General features: G+C 43.7%; 1 protein-coding gene across 1 annotated transcript in view; it reads right to left on the bottom strand.

The window, feature by feature from the left end:
* nrxn3b (neurexin 3b) overlaps window positions 1-24,411 on the bottom strand; it is a gene marked incomplete at its 5' end in the record, with an annotated part of 438,954 nt that overhangs the window by 280,103 nt on the left and 134,440 nt on the right. Inside the window, 2 exons of the mRNA XM_080453658.1 lie at window positions 16,453-16,836; window positions 20,965-21,403. Of these exons, the coding sequence (XP_080309784.1) occupies window positions 16,453-16,836; window positions 20,965-21,403 (823 nt within the window). The remainder of the gene's footprint in view (window positions 1-16,452; window positions 16,837-20,964; window positions 21,404-24,411) is intronic.

Genomic DNA, 24,411 nt, shown 5'->3' on the forward strand with positions numbered 1-24,411 from the left:
TCGCTGCCTCTACAGTTATACTGTTGTTGTTTCTCCAGTGGGCCAGCTAGAACTGTCAGCATTGCAGGAAGGCTTAATACGCCTCCACAGGAGAAATACATATAGGCCTGTGCTTATGGCAGGAGGAGAGTGAAGGTCTCCACTCACAAGCATAATGGACTGTTGGATAATAAATGGGAGAGGAGAGGAGAGGAGAGGAGAGGAGAGGAGAGGAGAGCTGTGGAGGGGATTTCACCGCATTTCCTCTCCCTCGAGTTCAGGATGATTACCCCTGGCCCTGACATCATCAACGTGACTTAACCCATGAAGACCGGGAATGTTTTTAGATTTGTTTTAGATTTTAAGCTATATATATTTATTTATTTTAGATTTTAGATTTTTTGCTAAAAACCATTATTTTATACTTTGGGCTATGCAAAAATAGCAGATATACAAGCTCATAGCGCGGCACAGAGTCAAATCTTTGCTTCTGGAGGCCCCTGGAACAACATATTTTACAAAATGTTCACTTTAAAAATAATATATATATATTCAAAGATTTGAATCATATTTTCACGATTTTTTCAAAAATAGCAGATCTACAAGCTCATAGCGTGGCACTCGGTGCCGCGCTATGAGCTTGTATATCTGCTATTTTTGAATAGCCCAAAGACATCTTAAAAAATGACACACAGATGCGTTCCCGGTGCAAAGGGGTTAATGTCTCCATCTCCGCCACCACCTTGTCCAATCACCAAGGAGCATCCCCCTCTGCAGAACTACACGGTACCACCTCAACGTGTGGCGAGGCGGCGGCGAGAGAATGAGACGAGAGCTAAATTAGTTTTCACAGCCCCCCATTTCATAGCACACACACACACAAAAAAAAAGCTTCTTTAGAAAAACCAGTGCTTTTCTCTTCTCCTTTTTCTCGTGCACACCATAGAAATCGGGGAAACACGTGACGTGCCGTTGATAGAGCGGCGAGATACCGAACTCATTATTCCGCTCAATTCCGCGATTACTCGACAGCGCGGGAAGCCGATAAGTGTTAAAAGACGAATGGAACAAAAGCCCGAGAACGAGGAGTGAATGGAGACCCCCATGTTTAGAAACTGTGGAAATGAGGGGAGAAAATGAAATGCTGTCCCAGGCGTTTTCTGCACCAGGCACAATGCAGAGCCACGTTTCATCCTCGAATGAAATAGGATTAATTTAGTATGCCTCCCCGGGGTGTGAAAGTGCAAAACAACTCTAATGCAGAAAGGAGGAGAAAAAATGAAAATAAACCATGCATACATACACATACAAACGTGCACAAAATGTCAGCACATGCACACACACACACACACACACACACACACACACACACACACACACACACACACACACACACACACATACACCCATACTCTCATACATGTCTCATACGTTCGCACACGCAAGCACATTATACACAAATGCTTGCACAACTGCACACACCTCCACCATATCACCCCCTTCTCCCCATCGCTCGCCCTGTTGTTCTTCTCTTCATCGCTCAAATAATTCCACGCCATCTTATATTCCCTCCATCCATAAGATCTCTCTCTCTCTCTCGCTCTCTCTCTCTCAGTGTGTATGTATGAGAGCACCTGGCCTGTTAGTCAGGGCAGACCTTGAGGTGTCACTTTCTCTGTCTGCCGAGATAAACGTCCTAGCGTCGGTGCTTATCACCCCTTTAGAAGGGAGGGATGGGGGTGACGGTGGAAAGAGAAAGGGTGAGGGACCGGCAGGGAAAGGGATGAGGGCAGGAAGGAGGAGGAATCGAGGAGAGGGAAAGGAAATCAATTATGTGTCAACTATTTTGGGAGGAACCGCAGGCTACCTTGATATTAGGCTATATTTGCACACACACAAACACACACACGCACACATGCACACAAATATGTGTAAAGTTATCAAACTCTTGTTGTATTCGTTGTTGGCTGAGGTTATCCAGCTTAAGGTTATCAACCCAAGACATATGCAAGGGTTAGGGTATCCAACGTATCAACCATAGACATACTGTATAGGCAATCCAACCTTATAACTCTGAGACATACATTAGGCAAGGTTAAACCATGGTTAGCTTTGCTGAATCAAAGTGTGGTCCAGTGAAGGGTTAACATTCTGACGACAATCCTCCCTGCTGCTTGTGTTTCCGTTTGAGAATCCCCCCCCCCCCCCAAAAAAAAAACCCTAAACAAGGCCCAGCGGGAGCTAGCACCAGCTGGACATAAGGAACCATGTGTGCACTTAAGTTGAGGGAAGTTCAGCACTGACAAGCCGTGGCCTCTGTCTTTTTTTGCAGTGTTTTGAAATTAAATTACGATATGAACCCTTCCTGAACTTTTGCTCACACCGTCTCTCTCACATTTCTCTCCCTTGCTCACTCTCTATCACACACACACACACACACACACACACACACACACACACACACACACACACACACACACACACACACACACACACACACACACACACACACACACACACACACACACACACACACACACACACACACACACGTGACCTTTCATTTCAACATGAACTGTATGTTGCTGACGTGCCATGAGACATTTTCACAGTGACAAAATAGATTTCTGAACATTCAGACGACAGTTCAATCACCAATCGCTGTCATTCTCCACTTGTCCTTGTCTGGTCTGTAAAGGAACCTTATGATGGCCCTGGCAACGGCAATCTGAAAGACTACAGTCTATACATTCTGTCTAACTCACGGATAATAAATAACATTCTCCAAACGCCAAGAGAGAAAGAAAGTGTGAGAGAGAAAATGCGGTAAGGTGAGTGGGTCTGCGCTGCATTCTCAAACAGGTGTGAGGTTATCAGACTTGAGGTGATGTTCTATTGTCCTGCATGTTAAATCAGAAACAGAGGACCTTGGCGACGTCTGTCCCCACACAAACCACAGGTCATGCCGCTATGAGTGGGACGTGACGAGACAGAACGATAAGCAATGACAGAGAATCAGTGTTGCCATATTTTGCGAGAGAAATAAGCAACCAGGTCAATGAAAACAAGCCCATAAGAAGCGACCAACAGATGAGCACTTTAAACCTATACATCGGCTATTTGAAAATAGACAGACAGACAGACAGACAGACAGACAGACAGACAGTCGTGTTGTGAGCATCTTAATCTCAACATAAGCTTGAATTGAACCGAGTTTCAAAACCCGAATCTCTTTGGTGATAAATTGTAGCAAACACTAGCACAGGACCCGAGGCACAAGTCGGGGAGTTCGTCCAATATTCTGAGCTTCCTTGATGTGGTTAAAAAGGCATTTAGGACCGTGTGACATCAACACTTTGCAATGTAATCAATACAAACCAAATCCTTTTTAGCCGGGGTGACAGTCTAGGAGACCAACTCTGACAGGGATCTAGTCTATCAGTATGAATGGGTTTCAATTCACAAATGCACTGTACGTACGGTATGTGGGTATACATGCAGCCTCACTAGTCTGCTAGTGAAGAGAGGCGGGGGAGCACTCAGTCAGGCTTACTTGTAGGCAATCGACTCCACTATAAATAGAGTAATAATGTCACGTGTCTGTCTATAGGCTCGCAAGGGGACCAGTGGACTGAACACGGCGTGAAGCCTCAGATAGCTTGTGATGTTAGCTACCTCTTGGACAATGGACTACATTGTCCAAGACAATTGTAGAAGCAACGATTTGAGTTACAAATGTTCACTTTAAATAATAGTGAACATATACAGTACCAGTACTTAAGGTAGGGTAAGTGATTTTCTTGGGTTAAAATAAGTGTTAAATAGCTCTATATTCTGATAGTACTCATTGCTTTGAGTGTTTGTTCAGTAAAAGGAGTCTCTACAGCTCTTTATTAAACAGAAAATGCATTTTCAGTGCTCTCTCCTGATTGGCTTAAATGTTGTCACCTACCTGAAAATTTACTATAATCTGTTTACTATAGAGCTGGTGAGACCCCTGTGACCGAACAAACGCTCTGTAGCAATGATTACTATCAGAATATAGTACTTTAACCTTTTTAACAAAAAAATAAATAAAAAAAATAAAAAAAAAATATATATATATATATATATATATATATATATATATATATATATATCACTTACCCTACCTTTAATCACACTGGTAAACTAATAGAGCACCTACTGTTTAGTGCAGAGCTTTGAGTTCTTGCGTTGTGGACTGCATTTTTCTGAATGTAAGACCATTCCGTCTTGCATCAGTCGAGTTTGTTGTAAACACTATCTAAATGACATTGGGTGGTACCATTCCAATATGGAAGGATATCCATATCCATCGTCTACAGTTGTACAGATGCTGCTGCATTTTATTCTACTGCATTTACTATCCTTACTGTACAGTCTTTCAAAGTTGCTAAGCATTCAAAAAAAAAAAAAAAAACTCATCTCCAAACTACTTTCACACAACCCCAGACTCTTCTGTCAAAATCAAACAATCACCTCAAAATCCATTTTATCTGTGCTCAAAATCAAACAATGCTTTCGGATCATACACACACAGCCAGTTAATACATACAGTAAACACTACACTTCATTCATTAGACTGTGTTTCAACAGTAAAAGGCCATGAACGGGTAACCTGCTATTTTGTCTGCTATTTGTTATATGAAAGAAGCAAGGAGCTAAAAGAACATAATTGCACGTCAGTGTGAGAGAGGGGAAGAGAGAGAAAAACAGCATGAATGAATGCAACAAAGAAAGGGGGTCATGTCAGACGGAGACGTACGGTATAGACGGAGGGATACCGTAGACCTGGATGTGTTGCTAATGACGGAAACCTACTGTGTGAACCGTGTCATTATTAGAAACCCCGCCGCTTAGGTCAATTCCTTTCACCGCAGCTTTAATGCGGCGTGATTCACACCTGCAGAGAAGCATTATAGCAACCGCGTCCACATACGCCTACAATAACCACCATCTCTTCCACCGAGCAGAGCTTCTACACAGCAGCACGGGGTAGTGGGCAGATCCCTAACCGCTGCTAACTATTTGAGGCATGGGGCTGTTTTGTTTAAACGCCTGGCTTACAGTAGTATGCAGCCACGGTGCAACTGAGAGCTTTTAGGAAACTCCTGCTCCATCTCTCAAAGCTGTCAGCAGCATGTCCTTTCCCCGCTAGGAGAGAAACGATGAGGTGTAGACTATAGAAGGCAGTGTGTGGTGAAGGATAGGGATCTTTTGGAGGACATATACACGGTGCTCAGCCATCAGCAGCACGGAGCCTGATGCTGTTTGGAGCCATCATTCCTCTTCTCCTCTCCTCCAAAGACGGTCGGGGGGGAAACACAGGCACTTACGTGGGCGGTGGCAACTTGTCAGGGAGAATGCAATATGCATTAGACACAATCCAATCTGTCTCCTGTGTATTTGAGTGTGTCTGTGTGAGAGACTGTGTATGACTGTGCTGCGTTTTCTGTTGTACTATGACTGCGTGCGCGTGCATGTGTATGTGTGTGTGTGTGTGTGTGTGTGTGTATGTGTGTGTGTGAGAGAGTAGCGCGCGCGCATGTGTAGACTTGGAGGAGAAGCAGAAAGAGGAGAGTCTCAGTGGGATCACTTGGCGCTGGCCTGGCACAGCGTCAGACAAACACACTTCATTACAGGGCCTATTTACCTGATTAACTGGGCTACTTTATCAGCACCACAGCACTCTGCAAGAGCTGTTTGTCAGCAACACCCCGTGCCCACCCCTCACACAGCACACACACACACACACACACACACACACTCCAAACTACAACTTTAAAACAAATCAGTCACAAAGAGAGCGCATCGATCCTGGAGAAAGCTGCCCCATGTGCTTCTTTCATTAGTGTGCAAACACAAAGACAAAGTGACTGACCGGACATCTGTCTGGACGGGGTATATAGCTGGCCTAGAGAAGAAGACAGCCTGTCTGTAGATGCCAGCCTCCATCCCTTGGCAGACAGTGGAGGAGGACATCAAATACCCATGGTCTCTGCTATGGTCAGGCTTCTGAGGAGTCGGACAGCATGAGTTGACGACCTGAATAATCTATGCCAGTGGTTCTCAACCAGTGGTCCGGGGACCACCAGTGGTCCTTGGGGGGCGGTACCATGGGGTCCCCAGTGAAATTAGTTAACATAGCGTCAGAATCATTTTAATACACTTAGTTTTGGCTATTCAAAAATAGCAGATATACAAGCTCATAGCGCGGCACCGAGTGAAAAAATCTTGAAAATGTGTGCATATCTTCGTCCCTGGCACAAAAAAAATTTCAGGTGGGGGTCCGCGATCAAATGTATATCAATTTAGGGGTCCTTGGCATGAAAAGGGTTGAAAACCACTGATCTATGCCATGCTTTGATTTGCTGTTCTCCGGTGGGGACTAATAACATTTGGATAACCTCCTCGTTGTAATGGAATGTTAGAATAAAAAAAAAAGAGAATGAAGCCTCTGGCTTTGGCTCACAAAGATGAGAGAGAGGAGAACGACGCGCACCTTGAAACATTATCGTCTCGGCTAAAGTAATGAGATTCTCTCCTTTCGGTTTATCCGTCTGTGGGCTGTTATATGGAGAAAAGATTAAGCTCCGATTCAGTATTCTAGCACTGGTTCTGGTGCGGAACTAAACCGGCATATTTCGACATCGCACTAAACCTTGCATCTCTATGTTACCAAAAACGTGCTCTTTAACTCGTTTGACTTATGAATAAAGGTCAATGCAGCAACCAAAAAACGGTTGTGTTAGCAAAGTCAGCACTGCACATCGGTTACATTGTAGCAAAAATATTTAATTAGACTTTGCATGTATTCATATCTTTGACTATTATCAGCTCAGTGGCCTTGTGGTATAGAGTGTGTGCCCTGAGACTATACCAAAGACTATTAAAAGGTACCCAATGTCTCCCTGCTTGGCACTCTGCATCAAGGGTTGGATTGGGGGTAATAAGTCTCTGCAACATACTAGCATCATGTCCAGGGGGTGTAATTGTACATCAAGGTGCCTCCTTCCAAGGAAACAGGAGATACTGTAGCCTCCTGACCATTGACTTTGCATGTAATCGTGCTGCCCGTCCTTTCTAGATAACCTCTGATCTGACAGACTTCCCGCTCGACACTGCACTCGCTTGAGGCATCAGCAATACACACCGCAAGGTGAAGGTGATTGGTTGGTTCTTGAGATATGTGAAGCGCACGCATGCACTCACGCACGCGTGCGCACACGCACACGCACACGCGCAAACACACGCTCACACAATTTATAGATACATTTTACAACAAAATAATACTGGGGTACATAGTACTAGAAGAACGGTTATCAAATACATTAAAAAGGGATGAAAATCAATAAAATCAATATTAAATAATATTAATAAATATTAATAAATATTAATTACATAAATAACAAAAGAAAGTTCTCCGCAAGGTCAGCTAGGTTATTGTGGGCCAGCAATGTAGATTTTTTTTCACCACATTCGGACGCTGCGTTAATGATTTGAGACATTTTGTTCAAAACGGGCCACTCCTGTAAACTTTGGATGTCAATCTTAGCCAATCAGGATGAAATATGAAGAATCAAACAGATTTGTCTTAATCACATAGAAACTATAGAGATCATGTGTACCGATTTGCATGAATTTGGATTAAATCAGAAGGAGTAATATCTTTTATGTTTTTTACATAAGTCAGCTAAGTGGCGCTATAAAAGACAGATGGCTTCAGCCTGGCGGAGACAACAACGTATGGATTAGATTTATTTCACTAACTTATTGCCTTTAGCAGTGAGTAACGCATTACTACCGCCAGAAGGTGGCGGTGACGCAAGACATTTATTTTGGCCAGCCATGCACATCTTTAACCCATTAATACCTGGAACTGTGTCATTTTTAGATTTGAGCTAAAAAGCATTATTTTACACTTTAGGCTATTCAAAAATAGCAGATCTACAAGCTCATAGCGCGGCACCGAGTGCCGCGCTACGAGCTTGTATATCTGCTATTTTTGAAAAATCATGAAAATGTGTGCAAATCTTTGAATACATATTTTTAAAGCGAACATTTTTAACTCAAATCGTTGCTTCTGGGGGGTCCCTGGAACAAAATATTTTGATGGGGGTCCGCGGCCAAATACATATCATTCTGGGGGTCCTTGACATGAAAAAGATTGAGCACCACTGATATAGAAACAAACGTTTTTCAGAAAACTGTTGAGATTTAGGAGACATGTAGAATCGGCTTCAGGTCTCAATGGGTTAATAGTAAGCAGCAGCGTCTCCGTCCTTCCCCGTGTCTGTCTCCTTCATGGCTGTCTACTGGGGCCTGCTGGAGCCAAGCTGGCCCATTCTGAATGCAGATCACAGGCTAGGACGTTTGGCAGGGCTATGCTCCGGGTCACAGCCCCGGCCGAGAGGGGCCTAGCCTGGGCCAGCACCCCCGGTATCACTCCCCTGCATGAAAACACTGGCACCGACTAGCTACCACACACACTCTCATGGAAATGGCACGTGCGCATTTTGCACACACAGTAGCTGGTGTTAATATTCATTGGTGTTTTATCACGTTGTATGTGTATTACACACACACGCATACAGTATGCATGCATGCACGCACACACACACACACAGACGGCACACACACACACTCAACAACCTGACTGGCTCCCACGCTGGCACTACAGCTGTCTGTGTGATACCACAGTAGACCTCTGATCACAAATGCTGGCATGGCTTGTCGGCTGGGTTAAAAAACGACATGCCAACCGGGAGGAGGTAGAGAGGGAGAGACAGAGAGATTCATTTATGCTCCATCGCATGATGGCATCGCGTTCCGAAAAAATCCCAGACCTAGGCTGACAACGCATCGCGGATGTGACGCCTGCCTCCTTTTCCCCCCTTTTTTGGGTGGGGGGGGGGGTGGGGTTTCTGCCTTTAACCCATTAGAAGCCGATTCTACAAATGTCTTCTAAAGCCCAACGGTATTCTGAAAAACGTATGTTTCTATATCAGTGGTGCTCAAACTTTTTAAGGACCCCCAAAACGATATGAATTTGGCCGTGGACCCCCATCTCAAAAGATTTTGTTCCAGGGACCCCCAGAAGCAAATATTTGAGTTTTTTTAAATCGCTTTAAAAGAATATATATATTCAAAGATTTGCACACAATTTTCACGATTTTTCAAAAAAGCATTATTTTACGAAAATAGCAGATCTACAAGCTCTACAAGCTCGTAGCGCGGCACCGAGTGCCGCGCTACGAGCTTGTAGATCTGCTATTTTTGAATAGCCAAAGTGTAAAATAATGCTTTTTAGCTCAAATCAAAACAATTACACAGGTCTTAATGGGTTAATGATAGTTAACAGTGAGGTTAGACAGGAAACAGGGAGAGAGAGACGGGCAGAGACACGCAGCAAAGGTCTCGGGACTCGACATTAGAGCCTATATGTGGTATGCGCCTGGACTGCTAGGCCGGCAGCGGGCACACTCCCCCCCCCCCCCCCCATGTGACGCCTGCCTTGTGAGCTTGTAGGTCTGCTATTTTGCCTGTGACGCCACGAAGTATAAATCAGGCTAGAGACAGACAGACAGACAGACAGACCTACAGCCATGAACAGAAGCAGCGACAACATCCCGACAGATCTGAGCCTGACACAGATACGACGCGGAGCACGGAGATCTGACAAGGGATGTTGTTGTCTGTTAGTGTCCCCCAAGCATGTTGTTTGATCTCGAATCAGTCAGAAAGATGTGTCGGGCTGCATCTTGTTACACTGGGGACGACAACAAAATTGCCAGCTTTTTTTTTTTTACCACCGCTGGAAGACAGGAACGTCGTCTTTAATTTTCCACTCAGTAAAAAAAATGTACTGTAATGTACAACGATTGCCATCATACTTGTGATCGTTTACACCACCTACACTGCCGAGCAGTGGTGGAAAGTAACTAAGTACATTTGCTTAAGTACTGTACTTAAGTACAATTTTTTGGTATTTGTACTTTACTTGAGTTTTTCCAATTTCCAATACTTTTACTTCTACTCCACTACATCTCAGAGGCAAATATTGTACTTTTACTCCACTACATTTACTTGAAAACTTTAGTTACTAATTACTTTGCAGATATAAACTATGATATAATGAAACATACATTAACCACTTCAGTCCTATTTTATAGCTAGGCTATTTGAAAATAGCCGATCTACAAGCTCACAACGCGTCGCATCGCGACGCGTTGTGAGCTTGTAGATCTGCTATTTTCAAATATTTAGTACTTTTACTTTTGGTACTTTAAGTACATTTTGATGCCAATACTTTTGTACTTTTACTCAAGTAAATTTTTTATTCTGGACTTATACTTGTAACAGAGTATTTTTATATTGCAGTATTGGTACTTTTACTTGAGTAAAGAATTTGAGTACTTTTTCCACCACTGCTGCCGAGTCTGGAGATATTCACTCTACAGGTTTATCAACTGGGTTATGGATTTGAAACTGGGATATAGATTTTCTTATGCACATGTGCCCAAGTTATAGGGTTCCCTGATGGTGCCTTGGCCAGTGAGCATGCTAAACGTCCAGTATAACCACAGCATCCTCAGTGCTAATGTATCCATCCATCCATGCAACTCTGAGAGTGTACAAATGTGATCATAATGGTTACATTTGTACACTCTTTGAGTTAAATGGACACTAGTTTGACTGGGGTTGCCGCAGCGAGTGGGTAGAGAGGCCGTATGGGAATCAGAAGGTCACCGGCGGTTCCCTGAGCAGGACACTCCCAACAGCTCCCCCTCGCTCGTTCATTAAAGCCATCTGAGCAGCCATCAGCTGTAAAAGCAATTTCCCCTCCCTCTGGAACCAGAAAATACTCCCTTTCACTTGCTAAGGGGCCATTAGGAAGGCAATGTTGGTCCGCCCATCCAACCCATTGTTCCCAAACAATTGTGTCCGGGTAGCTCAGTCGGAGAGTGGTCAAGAGACGAGCACTCGCCTCTTGACCACAAGGTCATGGGTTCCGATCCCGGGCACCGACAACTCAGCGAATGAATAGCCCGGCTTGGGTGTGGCAAGTCGTGTGGTAAGTAGCTACTGGGAGCTGATGGTAGGTGTTGCACTCCACCTCAGCAATCCATCTCCCAGGGGATAGACGAAACGGGGATAGACTCCTGCGCTCAGGCTGATACCGACAATAAGCCTCTCCAACCTACAACTGTTCCCAAACAATATTATCTTTAAAAAAACGCTTGCTGGCTCTATTGCCATGGAATTCCCTGTGGACCTTCATGCTCCCTGGAGGATGAACGCCTTTTGATTGTGTTGGCCCTGTGGCCTTTCCTCTAGTGCCACCCTTAGGCCAAAATGTCACGCCATCTTAAAATCTGTGGGCAGTCTGCCATGAAATCTGCGGAGTGAGTGCATGCATCCACCCCGGCCTGGAAAGCAGATGAATCTGGCCACGCCAGCTAGGCTACATTCATCCTCCCGGAGGATGAACCCTGACCCTGTTTTGAGTGACCCCCTGCCATCATTACCTTCTAGTGCCACACTCAGGCTAAAATATCAACTTATGATTAATGTCCCGCCTTTTTAGCTAGTGAGAGTCTGGTGCTCTAAGACAGTGGTTCTCAAACTTTTTCATTTCAAGGACCCCCAAATTGACCCTTATTAGCCCGCGGACCCCCATTTGAAAAGATAAGCCAGGGACCCCCATAAGAGAAGATTTTTACGGCTCTAACAGTGATTCTCAACCATTTTAATGTCAAGGACCCCCAGTTTGACATGCATTAGGCTACGGACCCACATTTAATGGCATTTCAATCTCTGGGACCCCAATTTATATTGTAAAGTCAATGTTAATGTAACTCTGAGAGTGTACAAATGTAACCAAATGGACCCGTTAGGGTCCATTTGGTTCCATTTGTACACTCTCAGAGTTACAGACCCATAAGGATCCATTTGGTTCCTATCCATCATTTAGCTGGGGACCCCCTGGAACCCCCTCAAGTACCCCTGGGGGTCCCCGGACCCCACTTTGAGAACCAACGCTCTAAGAATTACAATGCCAGTCAAAGCACTGGTCCACTTGGATCTACCAAAAGAAAAAAAAGGAAAAGAAAAAAAATCAATGTTATTGTTTTTTTACAAACATAATCATGAGTTTCTCCACTACATGCCAAGGAAATGCTAACTTAATGAGCAGCAGATCATTATTAACAAGGGCTGACAAAATCACATATCGGCAATACAATGGAGTCAGCAGAACTAAATAAAATCTCCAACAATGGTTCCAGAAATCTAAACCTCTATTACCAGCGCCTCTCCCTGTGAGAGCATTGATCTCTATCATTTGGTGAACAGCCTCGCCCCCCCCCCCTTCCTCCCCTCCCCTCTCTCATCATACTAACAGCCTTCTCTTTTGTACCGTATAGTGTGCTTTAGATCAATACGGAGCGCTGGGTGTCAATACATCTCAGAGGTTGTCTGATACACTCCCTGATGTGCCCTAAAGCAGAAGAGCGTCAACTACACAACCCCATACATTGCTAATCAATCTCCACTACCAATATGGGTAATTATTCTCCACAAATAAAAAGAAGGAGAAACCGCACACTCTAGGCTCCAGATGCACATTTTTACATTAACTGTTTCGACCATTGCCTTCGTCAGTCTCCTAAAAAAGACCTACATTATTTCATTGCAGAGCAAGAAGGGTGTGGCCACTGAGCACAAGGATAGGTGCAGCAGTCATTGAGAGCAGAACTAAGAGCCGGACACAAGCGCGCGCACACACGCACACACATGCACACACATGCACACACACACACACACACACACACACACACACACACACACACACACACAAATGACCAAACATGTTCAAGCAACGTTTCACATTTTTTTAAGAATTTCCCAAATATCCAAAACATTTCTAAAATATCAAAAGTAGTATATCTACAAGTAAGACGCGCGAACGCGGGAAGCGAACGCCAAAAAAATAAAATAATAATGAAAAGAAATCATCTAAAAAAAAATAACCAATAAAAAAATATATAAAAAATAGAAAAAAATTCTGCGTTAAAAGGAGCATCTTAGAAAAATAGAAATTCACCAAAAAAAAACTTTGAATGTTTTTGAACAATTCAACAAAGTGTTTGAAGTGCCTGTTTCACCCACTTCCGGGGGGCGGAGCCAAAATCCGAGCCCGAAGTATTTGTTCGTAGACCCCCACTTAGGGGGGGTAGAAAACGTTTCGGAGCGAATCGGGCACTTTTCATTTAACATGGGGTTTCAATGGGGAGTTTTTAGGAGCCTTCTCCGGGGCGTGGCTTCCGGGGGAAGGGGCGGGCTTAAACGCAACCTTGACAGGTGTGTTCAGTTTTCAAAGACCTTTCATTTGATGTATGGTACGTCTATATTGGACATTTACTTGGCTGCACACAGGGCTGAGGATTTGAGCCACACTGCACACAGAGACACAGACAGAGACATGCACACAGAGATACAGAGATACAGAGACACAACCCAGGCAGAGTTACATAGTAAGCTCCACTTGGTCGGTCCTTCCGCGTTCGCAACAAGCTCAAAACGCATTGCATCGTGATTTGTGAGCGGCTATTTTCGCATGAAGTGGTTAAAACTCTGATGTTGACGTCTCACAATAGAAATTGGCACAGTATATATATATTTTTTGCGTGTTGCTCCATCGTAGGTCAGTGCACCTCCAGAAACAGAACAGAAACATTGCATTTTGTCTAATCCAAACAACATGCTGGTCTGTGACAACCTCTGAAGGCAATTTTATTTCGACAACTCCAACTATAGTGTTTTTCGTCTGATGCTCTCAACATCAAAACTACACAAACAACATGCTGGGAGCAGGAAACCTGCTTGTGTCCCCGCACCACCTGGACCATAAAACTGACACTGTGTACAATATGGTATATCATGGCAATAATGGTCACTGTCAGCACTTTTTACAGCCACCTCAGACTTACTGTGCAATGTAAAAACATGTCACATCATAAAAGCTGACCGTATTGTTCTGGCCCCAAAGGCCAGCATGTCCCCTTGTCACACTGATTTAACACCGAGAGAGTAAATTAATGTTTATGCTCTCTGTGTTTACACCCTCGAGTTAAACTCAGGAATGTTATATAGTGTGTTTCCACCCTGCTGTGTGACACGCCTGCTGAACAACCCGTAGATAGCTATTCAGAAGACAGATGTGTGAGAGGGAGGAGAGGGATAGCTGGACGGATGGACGGTAGACGGACAGACAGACGGACAGATAGACAGACAGACAGACAGACAGACAGACAGACAGACAGACAGACAGACAGACAGACAGACAGACAGACAGACAGACAGACAGACAGACAGACAGACAGACAGACAGACAGACAGACAGACAGACAGACAGACAGACAGACAGACAGACAGACAGACAGACAGACAGAAGGATTGATGGATAGACGGACGGCAAAAGAAGAAGAACTGAAGGAGTGGAGAATGGTAATGTGAAAAGGAGCGTTAAGGACACGTGTTCCCTCTCTGCGGGTGGAGGTGCAGTGATGGAGGTTCATTCTTACGCCTGATTTATCCTTAGTTGTGCACCAATGTCACGCAGCAGATCAACAGGCTCTCAACACCTTGCACCATGAGACATTGTCGGCTTGTAGATCGACTGTTTTATTTTTTTGGGTTCACAACAGTGCGCTGGCAAATATTATCAGGCAATAGCCGCATTACAGCCCCCGTTTATAGATTGCGTACAGATACTGCAGTCTGGGAGTGCTACAGAAATAGACACGCGCTTGTCAAAAGCAGCGAGACAATGTTAACTCAAACGGACAGCCCCGGGTACCATCAGAAACTAAACATGTATTATATTGAATGTCAAATTAAACTCTTGTTTATTCTTTCATCTTGACAACGGCGCAGTTTTTGCTCATAATGTCTCTCGATGCCCCATTTTCACTTAATCATTATGCACGTTCAAGAATGAAAGGCATGGGATTCATAACCATGCGTTAGCTCTTGAGCAAAAAATGACACTTGTCCTTTAATGCTAGAGGGTACAAAATCCCATCTATAATGTAGGTTCCAGTGTGCTCTAGTTTCTTTGTGCTTAACAATCATGAACCGAAAACACACACACACACACACACACACACACACACACACACACACACACACACACACACAACAATTTAAATTGTTATGGTTGTGTGTGTGTGTGTGTGTGTGTGTTTTTCGGGCTCCTTTTAGAGAGGGTATTCAGGGACATCTACATCCCTGAGTGCCCTCTCAAAAATTATTGTCTACAAAACAGAAGCACTTTCTGTTTCTAGTTTATCCAGTATGGCTGTGTGCTCCTGACTGTAAATGCTGTCCTGAGGCTTTCGCTTTTCATTAACACTTCATTATTATGTCCCAGGCTCTGTGCACGCTCACCCAGGCACCTGCAGGTGGTATCAACCAGATTCAAAAAAGTCATTATTCCTCCACAAAGTGGGTTTTCTTTTTTTATCCCTCAAGTTCCTTAAAAAACGTATTTAAAGGCTTCTTCTGAACCTCAAACATCTTTTGTAAGATAGATTGTTTTAAATTGGTGTGTGGATAATCTAGCAGAACAATAGTCTAGATAGCATCCTCTCCCATAGCTCAGTGTTCCTATCTCCTTCGTCTCATAAAAACGTAATGTGGCCAAGCTCTTTAAACCAGACAAGAAGAGCCCATTTAATCTGGAGACAAGTTCAATTTCAACCAACGGCAACCTCTTCCGGAGGGGGAAAAACCACATCCCTTTTTCCCTAACCCCACTTGCCAGAAAAGCAAAATCCTATTAAATGTTTCAGCAAAGCTTCCGTAAATGTTATAAAGCAATAGTCCCAAGTCACACTTTCTTTCTCCTCAACAAACCATGCAGCTAAAAAAGGAGGAATCAGCCGCTAACCTGCATGGGAGAAGCTACAGTACTGTTGCCTGACTTATTGATGTGATTCTATCTTTCAGAAAGCCTCGTAATGCGAAGTGTGGATGACCTGACATATAATGCCAGCATCTCTCTGATTGTTTGGCGATCCTCATAAACACCTCATTTAAGTTATCCTAAGAAAAGACTTCAGTGCACAAGCTGCGTTCTGCTCCAGCCACCTTAAATGCATCGGCGAACAGCAACACTGCACATTCTTATAATCGCCTTGACCGGGCCGAATACAGTCGTCAGCATTAAAGCAATGTTCCCCCGTCGTAACACAGGTTAGTCTCTGAGAAAAAAAAGTCCTCTGGCAACAAATCAATCAACGTTTGCTGCTGACATAAACAATACACTTTCACACTCATCAACTTTGAGAAAACCAAACATTGCAAAGGCAACAGAAATGACAGAGAGAGTAGACGACGGCAGAATTTGGGGAGGGGGGGGGGGGGGGGGGTAGGGAGCGCTCCACTCACCTCTCTCACAGGTGTGGGACCAGAACCCGGTGCCGGTGCAGTCGCAAATGTAGCGGTTCCACCCTTCCTTGCACATGCCGTGGTTCTTGCAGGGGCCGCTGTCGCACTGCTTCCCCGACACCTTGCTGCACGTGGGCCTGATGCCCGTGACGTTCTGCGACTGGGCGATCTGCCGGATGTCCTTGCTGCGTCCGTCGATGAACAGGTCGCGGATGCAGCCCACGTAGCCGTAGTTGAGCATGGCGGTCCACAGCTCGGTGGGGCGCACCAGGCCCGCCCGGTTGTCCGGCAGACCGCCGAGGTACAGGTCCCCTTCCAGGTCCAGGATCTCGTTCTCGCCGCTCGCCGTGAACGGGGTCCGACGGCTGTTCACCGAGATGATCCCTGGTGGTGCGGGAGAGGAAAGCCGTTAATTAAGACCTGAAAGCCGATACAAATGTCGTCTAAATCCCAACAGTATTCTGAAAAATGTATGTGTTTCTATATCAGTGGTGCTCAAACTTTTTCATGTCAAGGATCCCCAAAATTATATGTATTTGGCTGCCGACCCCCATCTCAAAATATGTTGTTCCAGGGACCCCCAGAAGCAAAGATTTGAGTTACAAATGTTCGCTTTAAAATAATATATATTCAAAGATTTGCAAACATTTTCATGATTTAAAAAAAATAGCAGATCTACAAGCTCGTAGCGCGGCACTCAGTGCGAGCTTGTATATCTGCTATACAAGGTCATAGCCCAAACAAAGTGTAAAATAATGCTTTTTAGCTCAAATCTAAAAATGACACAGATGCATATACTCCGATGACATTCAAATACTATCTAAAGGAAAGTAAAATTACTTTTCCGGTCATTTGAGACATTTTGCCTGGTGTGTCCTCTGCAATCTAAAGAAAGCCTGCAAAGCTGCACAGCTATTGATACAATCAGTGCTGTTTTATACATTATTTGTGTGAGGAATTGCAGAGATGCTATTGGTGTTGGCTTTCTAGAGGTTGCTTCTGTCCTCTGAGGAATAAAACAATTACAATATAAAAAGCAGTTCTTACTTGCTCGCAAAAGTTCATTTGAGATAAGAAACCCAAGTGTTTTTTTTTTATTTCCCCCCAGTTTCACATTTTTTTTGGAACCTGTCTTGCAGCCATTGCTAGGAGTAAATTAAGACCTGTTCCTATTAAGTGGATAATTACTTCACGTCACACTAAAGCTGTTAAATATCTAATTGCCCGTCCGAGTGGTAAATCTTATGTTAGAAAAACTGAGAATTAACAACACGCATTTCAGACAGTTGTGATAACAACCGCATAGGTGAAGAGGAGGTGGTAATCTGGATATCCTCTTGCTTAATGAGAGAGGCTTTCAGAATCCATAATTTAAGGACACTTACATCCCATGGGTTAAATACTGAGTTTGATTGAAAGTGTTTTCTCTTGATGTACTCACCCTATAGGATTCTGTACACATTTCTCTCATTCTTCTGACGGAATATTTGCTGTATGATGTCCACAAGATTGACTTATAAAAGCATTAGTCTGATACTAATGTAATGTGTACACTGTACTTGTAAATAATGATGGCTTGAGTTGTTTCCTCTTATATATTCCTTGTTATAGTTGTCTTATCTTATTATTGTTGTGTATTATGTCTTGACAGTGTGTGGTGTTTAGCTGCTGCAGCTGGGAATGGATTACACCTGGTGAACACATGGTCTGAACATGTGACCTGAAGGGCCACACCCATGTGGACTAATGCTTTACCACATTACCCAAGAATATTGTATTTTATTTTTGGTGTAGATGGGAAAAAAGCGGTCCAAGTACAGAGCCAATTCAGGTTCTTTTTTTTTTTTTTACGTCTATAGCAGGGGTGGGCAACTTTGACGATGGAGAGGGCCACTATATTTCCACACTCACTCCAGAGGGCCACATTGCATATACTGTCGGGTAGACACCTCTTATCTCTGTATTTTAACTTTTTTCGTAAATTAATTACCATTCTATGTCACACAAATGTCACAAATTCTATGTCACACAAAAATAGCAGATCTACAAACTCAAAACGCGCCGCGCTGCGACGCATTTTGAGCTTGTAGATCTGCTATTTTTTGCTACTTTTGAATTGGAATCCTGAAAAGTAAAATTTTTATTTAATTTCAAATGCATTTGTATGAACTTAAATACAAATACATTGGACATAAAAAAGACAATAGAATTGTAATACTAGTCAATAAACTACTAATATAGACTGAAGTAATTAAAGCGGGTCATGTTTGCATGTTTGGAATTGTAACAGCTGAAATCAATAATATATCAGTATTCCGATATTAACCTGCGGGCCGCATTAAGTGAAGGTGGGGGCCACATGTGGCCCCCGGGCAGCCAGTTGCCCATGTATGCTCTACCACATTACCCAAAAATATAGCATTTTTTTTTGGTGTAGACGGGAAAAAAGTGGTCCAAGTAGAGAGCCAATTCAGGTTCCGTTTTTTCTTCTTTTTTTTTAACGTCTAGAGGGTTTAAATGGTTAAAAAACCAGTGCACATGTTTTGTGTGTTGCATACCCTGATAGCGGCAGCTTGTCGAAACGTTTGTAATTAAAATACTCTGGAGCTCCAGCACATTAAGTGTGTGGTATTCTTCTCTATTTGAAGGGTCAATTAAACTCAATATGGGGTCTCAGGTGAGCTCATATTTCCTCGGGTGCTAGGCGACACTATAGACTGGAAATTCCCATTAACATTTCACTCAAGACACAAGTGTGATTATTCCGTTCCTTAACCAGCCCATATATCCATACATCCATACGTATATCTGTCTCATTGCTCCCCTCCCCCCCACCCCACCTTGTGAATATCCTACTTTCCAGCCGGCAATCGCAAAACGGGGGCGAGGGGTCGGTGATTAATCAAAGCACCGAAGTCTGACACACGGTTAAATTGGCTGTTCTAACCTGATATATAACACAAAGGCTCGTAACACACACCAACACACCACCAGTCCTCTGGTGAATCCCATACCTAATGTGTTGATTGCGCTGTGCTCACTGCTCCAGGCAGCAGAAGTTCCTAACCTTTCCCTCTAATGTAATCTTCTTCTAATACTTTTCTGTGTGCTTTGCCCGTGTTGGGAGGGTCAGAGGACACGCGGGGTGTGAGCAAACTGAGGAGAAATGGAGTCAGTTGCTATCAGGAGAGAAAGTGAGCCTTTATCCTGGCAATAAATCACAGCAGAGATTATTCCGTTGGGAATAAGTTTTAACGTCTCGCTGCCGCGGCTGTGATACAGCGATTGGCTGAAATCGGTGCGATTACGAATGTGAGTCGCTTTGTGCTGCAATTGTACGATCGTTGTTGTCGGGCAGAATCCTTGTATCTCCACATTTCCATTTTTTATGGGGTTTTTTTCCACCGGTAAATGAATGCCCTACTTTGTCATACTACAGTGTCACAATAAAGAATGGGCAATCTACAAGATCACAAGGCGTCACGATACATTGTGAGATTGTAGATCTGCAATTTTTGCTAATTTTGTAGAAAAAAAATTGTGGTGAGAGGAAAGTGGTTACATCTGTATGTGGGGTTTATAAATATTGAACAAATGAAAAGTATTGACAAGAGCTTGTGACTAAATAATAACTACATTGGATCCAATTTGGAACACAGGTTATTTTTTTTTATTTACTGGAAAGTAAGTGTTTTGGACATAGAAGGTTTACACCCGACAGCGACAGTGAGTATTTGTTCGAAAACAGTGATAGCACAAGGGACCGTAAAAGGTACTATGGCAAAACAAAACCCAAAACACGTTTTAAAAAGCCTATCAGTTTCATCGTAAGTTGGGAGTCTTTTGAGGCAATCCATAATCACCTGCATAAGTGTTTTGATAATATTTGGATTCATGTTAATTACACTGCTGAAAGTCAGTGAGGGCAAACCATTATTCCTGGAAAATGATGTTTCACCGTTTGTATATTAAACACCTCTCTCTAGTTAACTACCTGAGTTGGGAAACAGAAAGCTACTGGCTTTGACAGTAGTGGAACAAAGTAATGGAAAAAAAACAAAAAAAACGAAACATGCATTTTAAAAGGCCAACCAACATGACTAGCTGTGGACTCGAGCAGACAAGTAAGTATAAAAACTACCGCAACATAGGAAAATAATATCATTGCTATTGGGTGGAAACCTGCAAAAAAAAAGAGATGCTTTTCAGGATTGTTTTTTTATAAGCTGGGTTTCAATGGATGTAATGTAATTATTTGCCTCAAGTTTTGGCAATACATTTCATTGGTTAAATATTTATAAAAACCACAAAAAAATACCTTCTTTCACTATCAATCTTTTAAGATAATGAAAATAGCAGATCTCATCAACACGTCACAATTTGAGGTGGTGTGAGCTTAAAGATTGGCTATTTTCTCACCTTGAAAATAGCCGTACTCTTGTACAACAAAGTAGAGCATTAATTTGTTAATATTACTTGTTAAAACCCTGAGACTTCAACCCTAGTCCTCACCTGATCGTCCGTCTCTCTGGATGTCCACGTGGTGCCAGGCGCCGTCGCTGACCTTGGCCTGGGTGGCCTTGACCTTGATGGTTCCGGAGCCCATGTCCAGCAGCAAGTACAGCCCTCCGTCCAGCAGCTCCACGGCGAAGAAGTCCACCTTGTTGTTCTTCTGGCCCTTGGCGTCGCGGCGGTCCTGGGGCTTGCCGTGGGTGAACAGGATGAGGCCGTTGGGCTCCGAGGTGCTGAAGTCAAAGGAGATGGAGCCCACGCGCTTGGTGTTCCACTTGGGCAGGCCCAGGAAGGACTCGGGGGTCTCGAAGTTGATGGGGTCCAGCGTGGCCACGTTCTCGCACTTGAAGACCACGTCCCCCTGCAGCTTCATCTTGGGGTCCACGATGCGGGCCAGGCGCGACAGCTCCAGGCGGATGTCGTTGTTCTTGTACACCACCTGGGGGGGGGAAAACACAGTATGGGGGGATGCAGTGTTATCGACTGTCAATCAGTGTGTGTGTGTGTGTGTGTGTGTGTGTGTGTGTGTGTGTGTGTGTGTGTGTGTGTGTGTGTGCGTGCTTTTGGGAGCACCCCGAACAGTTTTTAAGTTGCTTGATTCAGTATTGAGATATTTGATATTCATTTTATCAGACACGCCCGCTTCCTATACAAACCCATTGTAACTTCAACTCCATTTTAAACATGTTAGATTCATCCAAAAATGGAGTTTGAAGTTATAATGGGTTTGTATCGGAAGGGGGCGTGTCTGATAAAATGAATATCAAATGTCTAAATACTGAATCAAGCAACTGAAAAACTGTCTGGGGGGCTCACAAAAGCCTGAGTAGACAATAAAATGACCCTTTAAAAAAATAAGTGAAATATCCCTATTAATAGGGCACCATTTAAAAGATGTTGGTGATACATCATCTCCAGGGTGAAAGAAGAAGCTTATCTACTATCATTCTGTTAATTAATGCTCCAAATAATGCATTACGGGGAAGACACAGTCAGTGCTACAATGAACACTGTGTTATTCAATGCATTGATTCAGGAAATCTCCTCTTGGAGTATGGAGAACACCTGAGCTGATTACAATAATGTTGTGTGGCGCAGATTGAATCTTGCATCTATTTTATATTCAACTTCATTCCATAGAGACTTGATATCTTCAAGAGATTGAACACCTGCCTACTAGTGATGAGCGGGTCGACCCGTAACCCGCGGGACCCGCGGGTCAACCCGCGGCGCGGGTAGGTCGAGTCAGGATTTCAGAGAAAATTATGCGGGCTGAGGGTGAGCGGGTCAGCCGCTCTCCACGAAAAAAAAAGAAAAAAAAACCTATTTTGACCAACATGCTTGTTTATTCAGCCCATGACAATGTTGTGCTACTGTAGACATTTAAAGGGACTTTGGGTACTTAAAAGAGCGCTATATAATATATATATATATTCCCACCGCGGGTCGCGGGGCGGGTTGAGCCATAGATTTATATATGGGTTCGCGGGGCGGGTTGAGGCGGGTCGCGTTCCGTCGCGGGTTGGGGCGGGGCGGGTCATGAAAAAACCCGACCCGCACATCACTACTGCCTACGGTGCGCATGAGGATAGAGCAGCTGGATTACGTTATAGATGGTTTGTTTATAGTGGAATGGCTGACATGTTGCTATGTAACAGCTGCAACTGAGGCAGACTTCCATTCAGGCTTGTTGTTTGATTAAGCTATGCATATTAAAACCACTAGCTCCCCACACATCAGTCTCGTGTGAATAGGGCTTTAAGGAAAGCTCACTTTATTTCAGGTAAATCAGACAATTATACGCCGACCTGCCTTGATTGCTAATTAACGCCGTTATCAGCTCAATTACCCGGGAGAATAAGATAAACCATTATGTTTGTCTGAAGCTTGCAATATTCATGTTGGTGGTGGAGAAGAGGCAGAACTCCTGGCTGAGGCGTGCCGGTAAGTAAACGGATAGTGCGTCGAGCACATAATCGCAACGTCGCTGGTTCGATTCCCGCTGGAGACGTGTGGTGCATGCCCTTCCACATCTCCATGTAAAGTATATACACATATATATATATATAGTATATATATATAGAGAGAGAGAGAGAGCTATATTGAGGTGGCAAACACACAGGCGAGCAAGAACAGTGAAAGATCGACTGTAAACGGCAAAGTGATATATATCAGATTTATTTTTACTTGCACTTGACTAAATCACCCTGGTTGAACTTCTGTCACTGAATGTTATTCCTAACGGCAAAGAGAGCGCGAGAGAGAGAGAGAGAGAGAGAGAGAGAGAGAGAGAGAGAGAGAGACAGAGAGAGAGAGAGAGAGAGAGAGAGAGAGAGGGGGTGTTCGTCTAAAGGTGAGTAAGACTGAGCAAGTGGTTGAATCGAGTAAATGAAGCTGAGCCGTAGGAGACATGTTACAGACTACAGGATGAAACACACCACTCACATTCCTCTCTCTTCCTTTCCCCACTCTCTTGCACTCTTTTTATCACGTCTAGATGAGGCAAAACGAGGAAAAGAATCCTCGGTATCGTTAAGAGCTTCAGTGTGCATAGCTTTATCTCCTACAACATTACATCAAGTTCTTCATTGCACACTGTATTTATAACCATTGTTCTTTATCATTAGGTCAACAATAATGTGTCTATCAGGGGCCACATAGGCTAAAATCCAGAGCCTTGGCGACCATTGCTGCGAGTCACTCCCTGTCTCTTTCTCCCCGTTTCCTGTCGCTCTATCACTGCACTATCTGAATAAAGCCCCCCCCCCCCCCCTCCCCCCACCGCCAAAAAAACACACAATAATTTGTCTCGGCTGACCAGTCAATGTAGTCGGTTTGAGAATATGAGATGTGTTTTTTTTAAACCACTATCAGCCTGGCGTCTCTATTTTGAGCATAATTCATTATTGATGAAAAATTGGCAAGAATTACAAAATTATAAAGCTCACAATGCTGCCCTTGGTGGCGTGCTGTGAGCTTGTAAATAGGCTACTTTTGTGCGACACTTTCGAATGATGGAGTATAAAATAGGGCTGATTAATAGTAAGTGGTTAAATTGAAGCTAAAACTGTACTATAAGGGTCATTGCTGTGAAACTGTACAAACCAACACAGGGTTATAGCCTATCGGTGCCCCTTTGAGAACATATCCAATATCACACCTATTTACCCACACTAAACTCCTACCAACCCCCTAATCCATAAAACGAGGAAACCGCCCCACATTATAGTCAAATACAACAAAATACCACAGGGGGAAAAAAGGGAGCATACAATTGTCAATAGGAATCCATTGAGGCGGAAAATTAATGTTTTTCTCTCTCTCTCTCTCTCCCTCCCTCTCCCTCTCTCTCTCTCTCTCTCTCTCTCGGAAGGAAGGAAGACAAGATCCCTTTTCCGTGCTATATAGGACAGTGTATGTGAGGGGAAACAGCAGTAACGTCAGACT

This window comes from Gymnoscopelus braueri (assembly GCF_963280865.1).
Source record: "Gymnoscopelus braueri genome assembly, chromosome: 16".
Lineage (NCBI taxonomy): Eukaryota > Metazoa > Chordata > Actinopteri > Myctophiformes > Myctophidae > Gymnoscopelus > Gymnoscopelus braueri.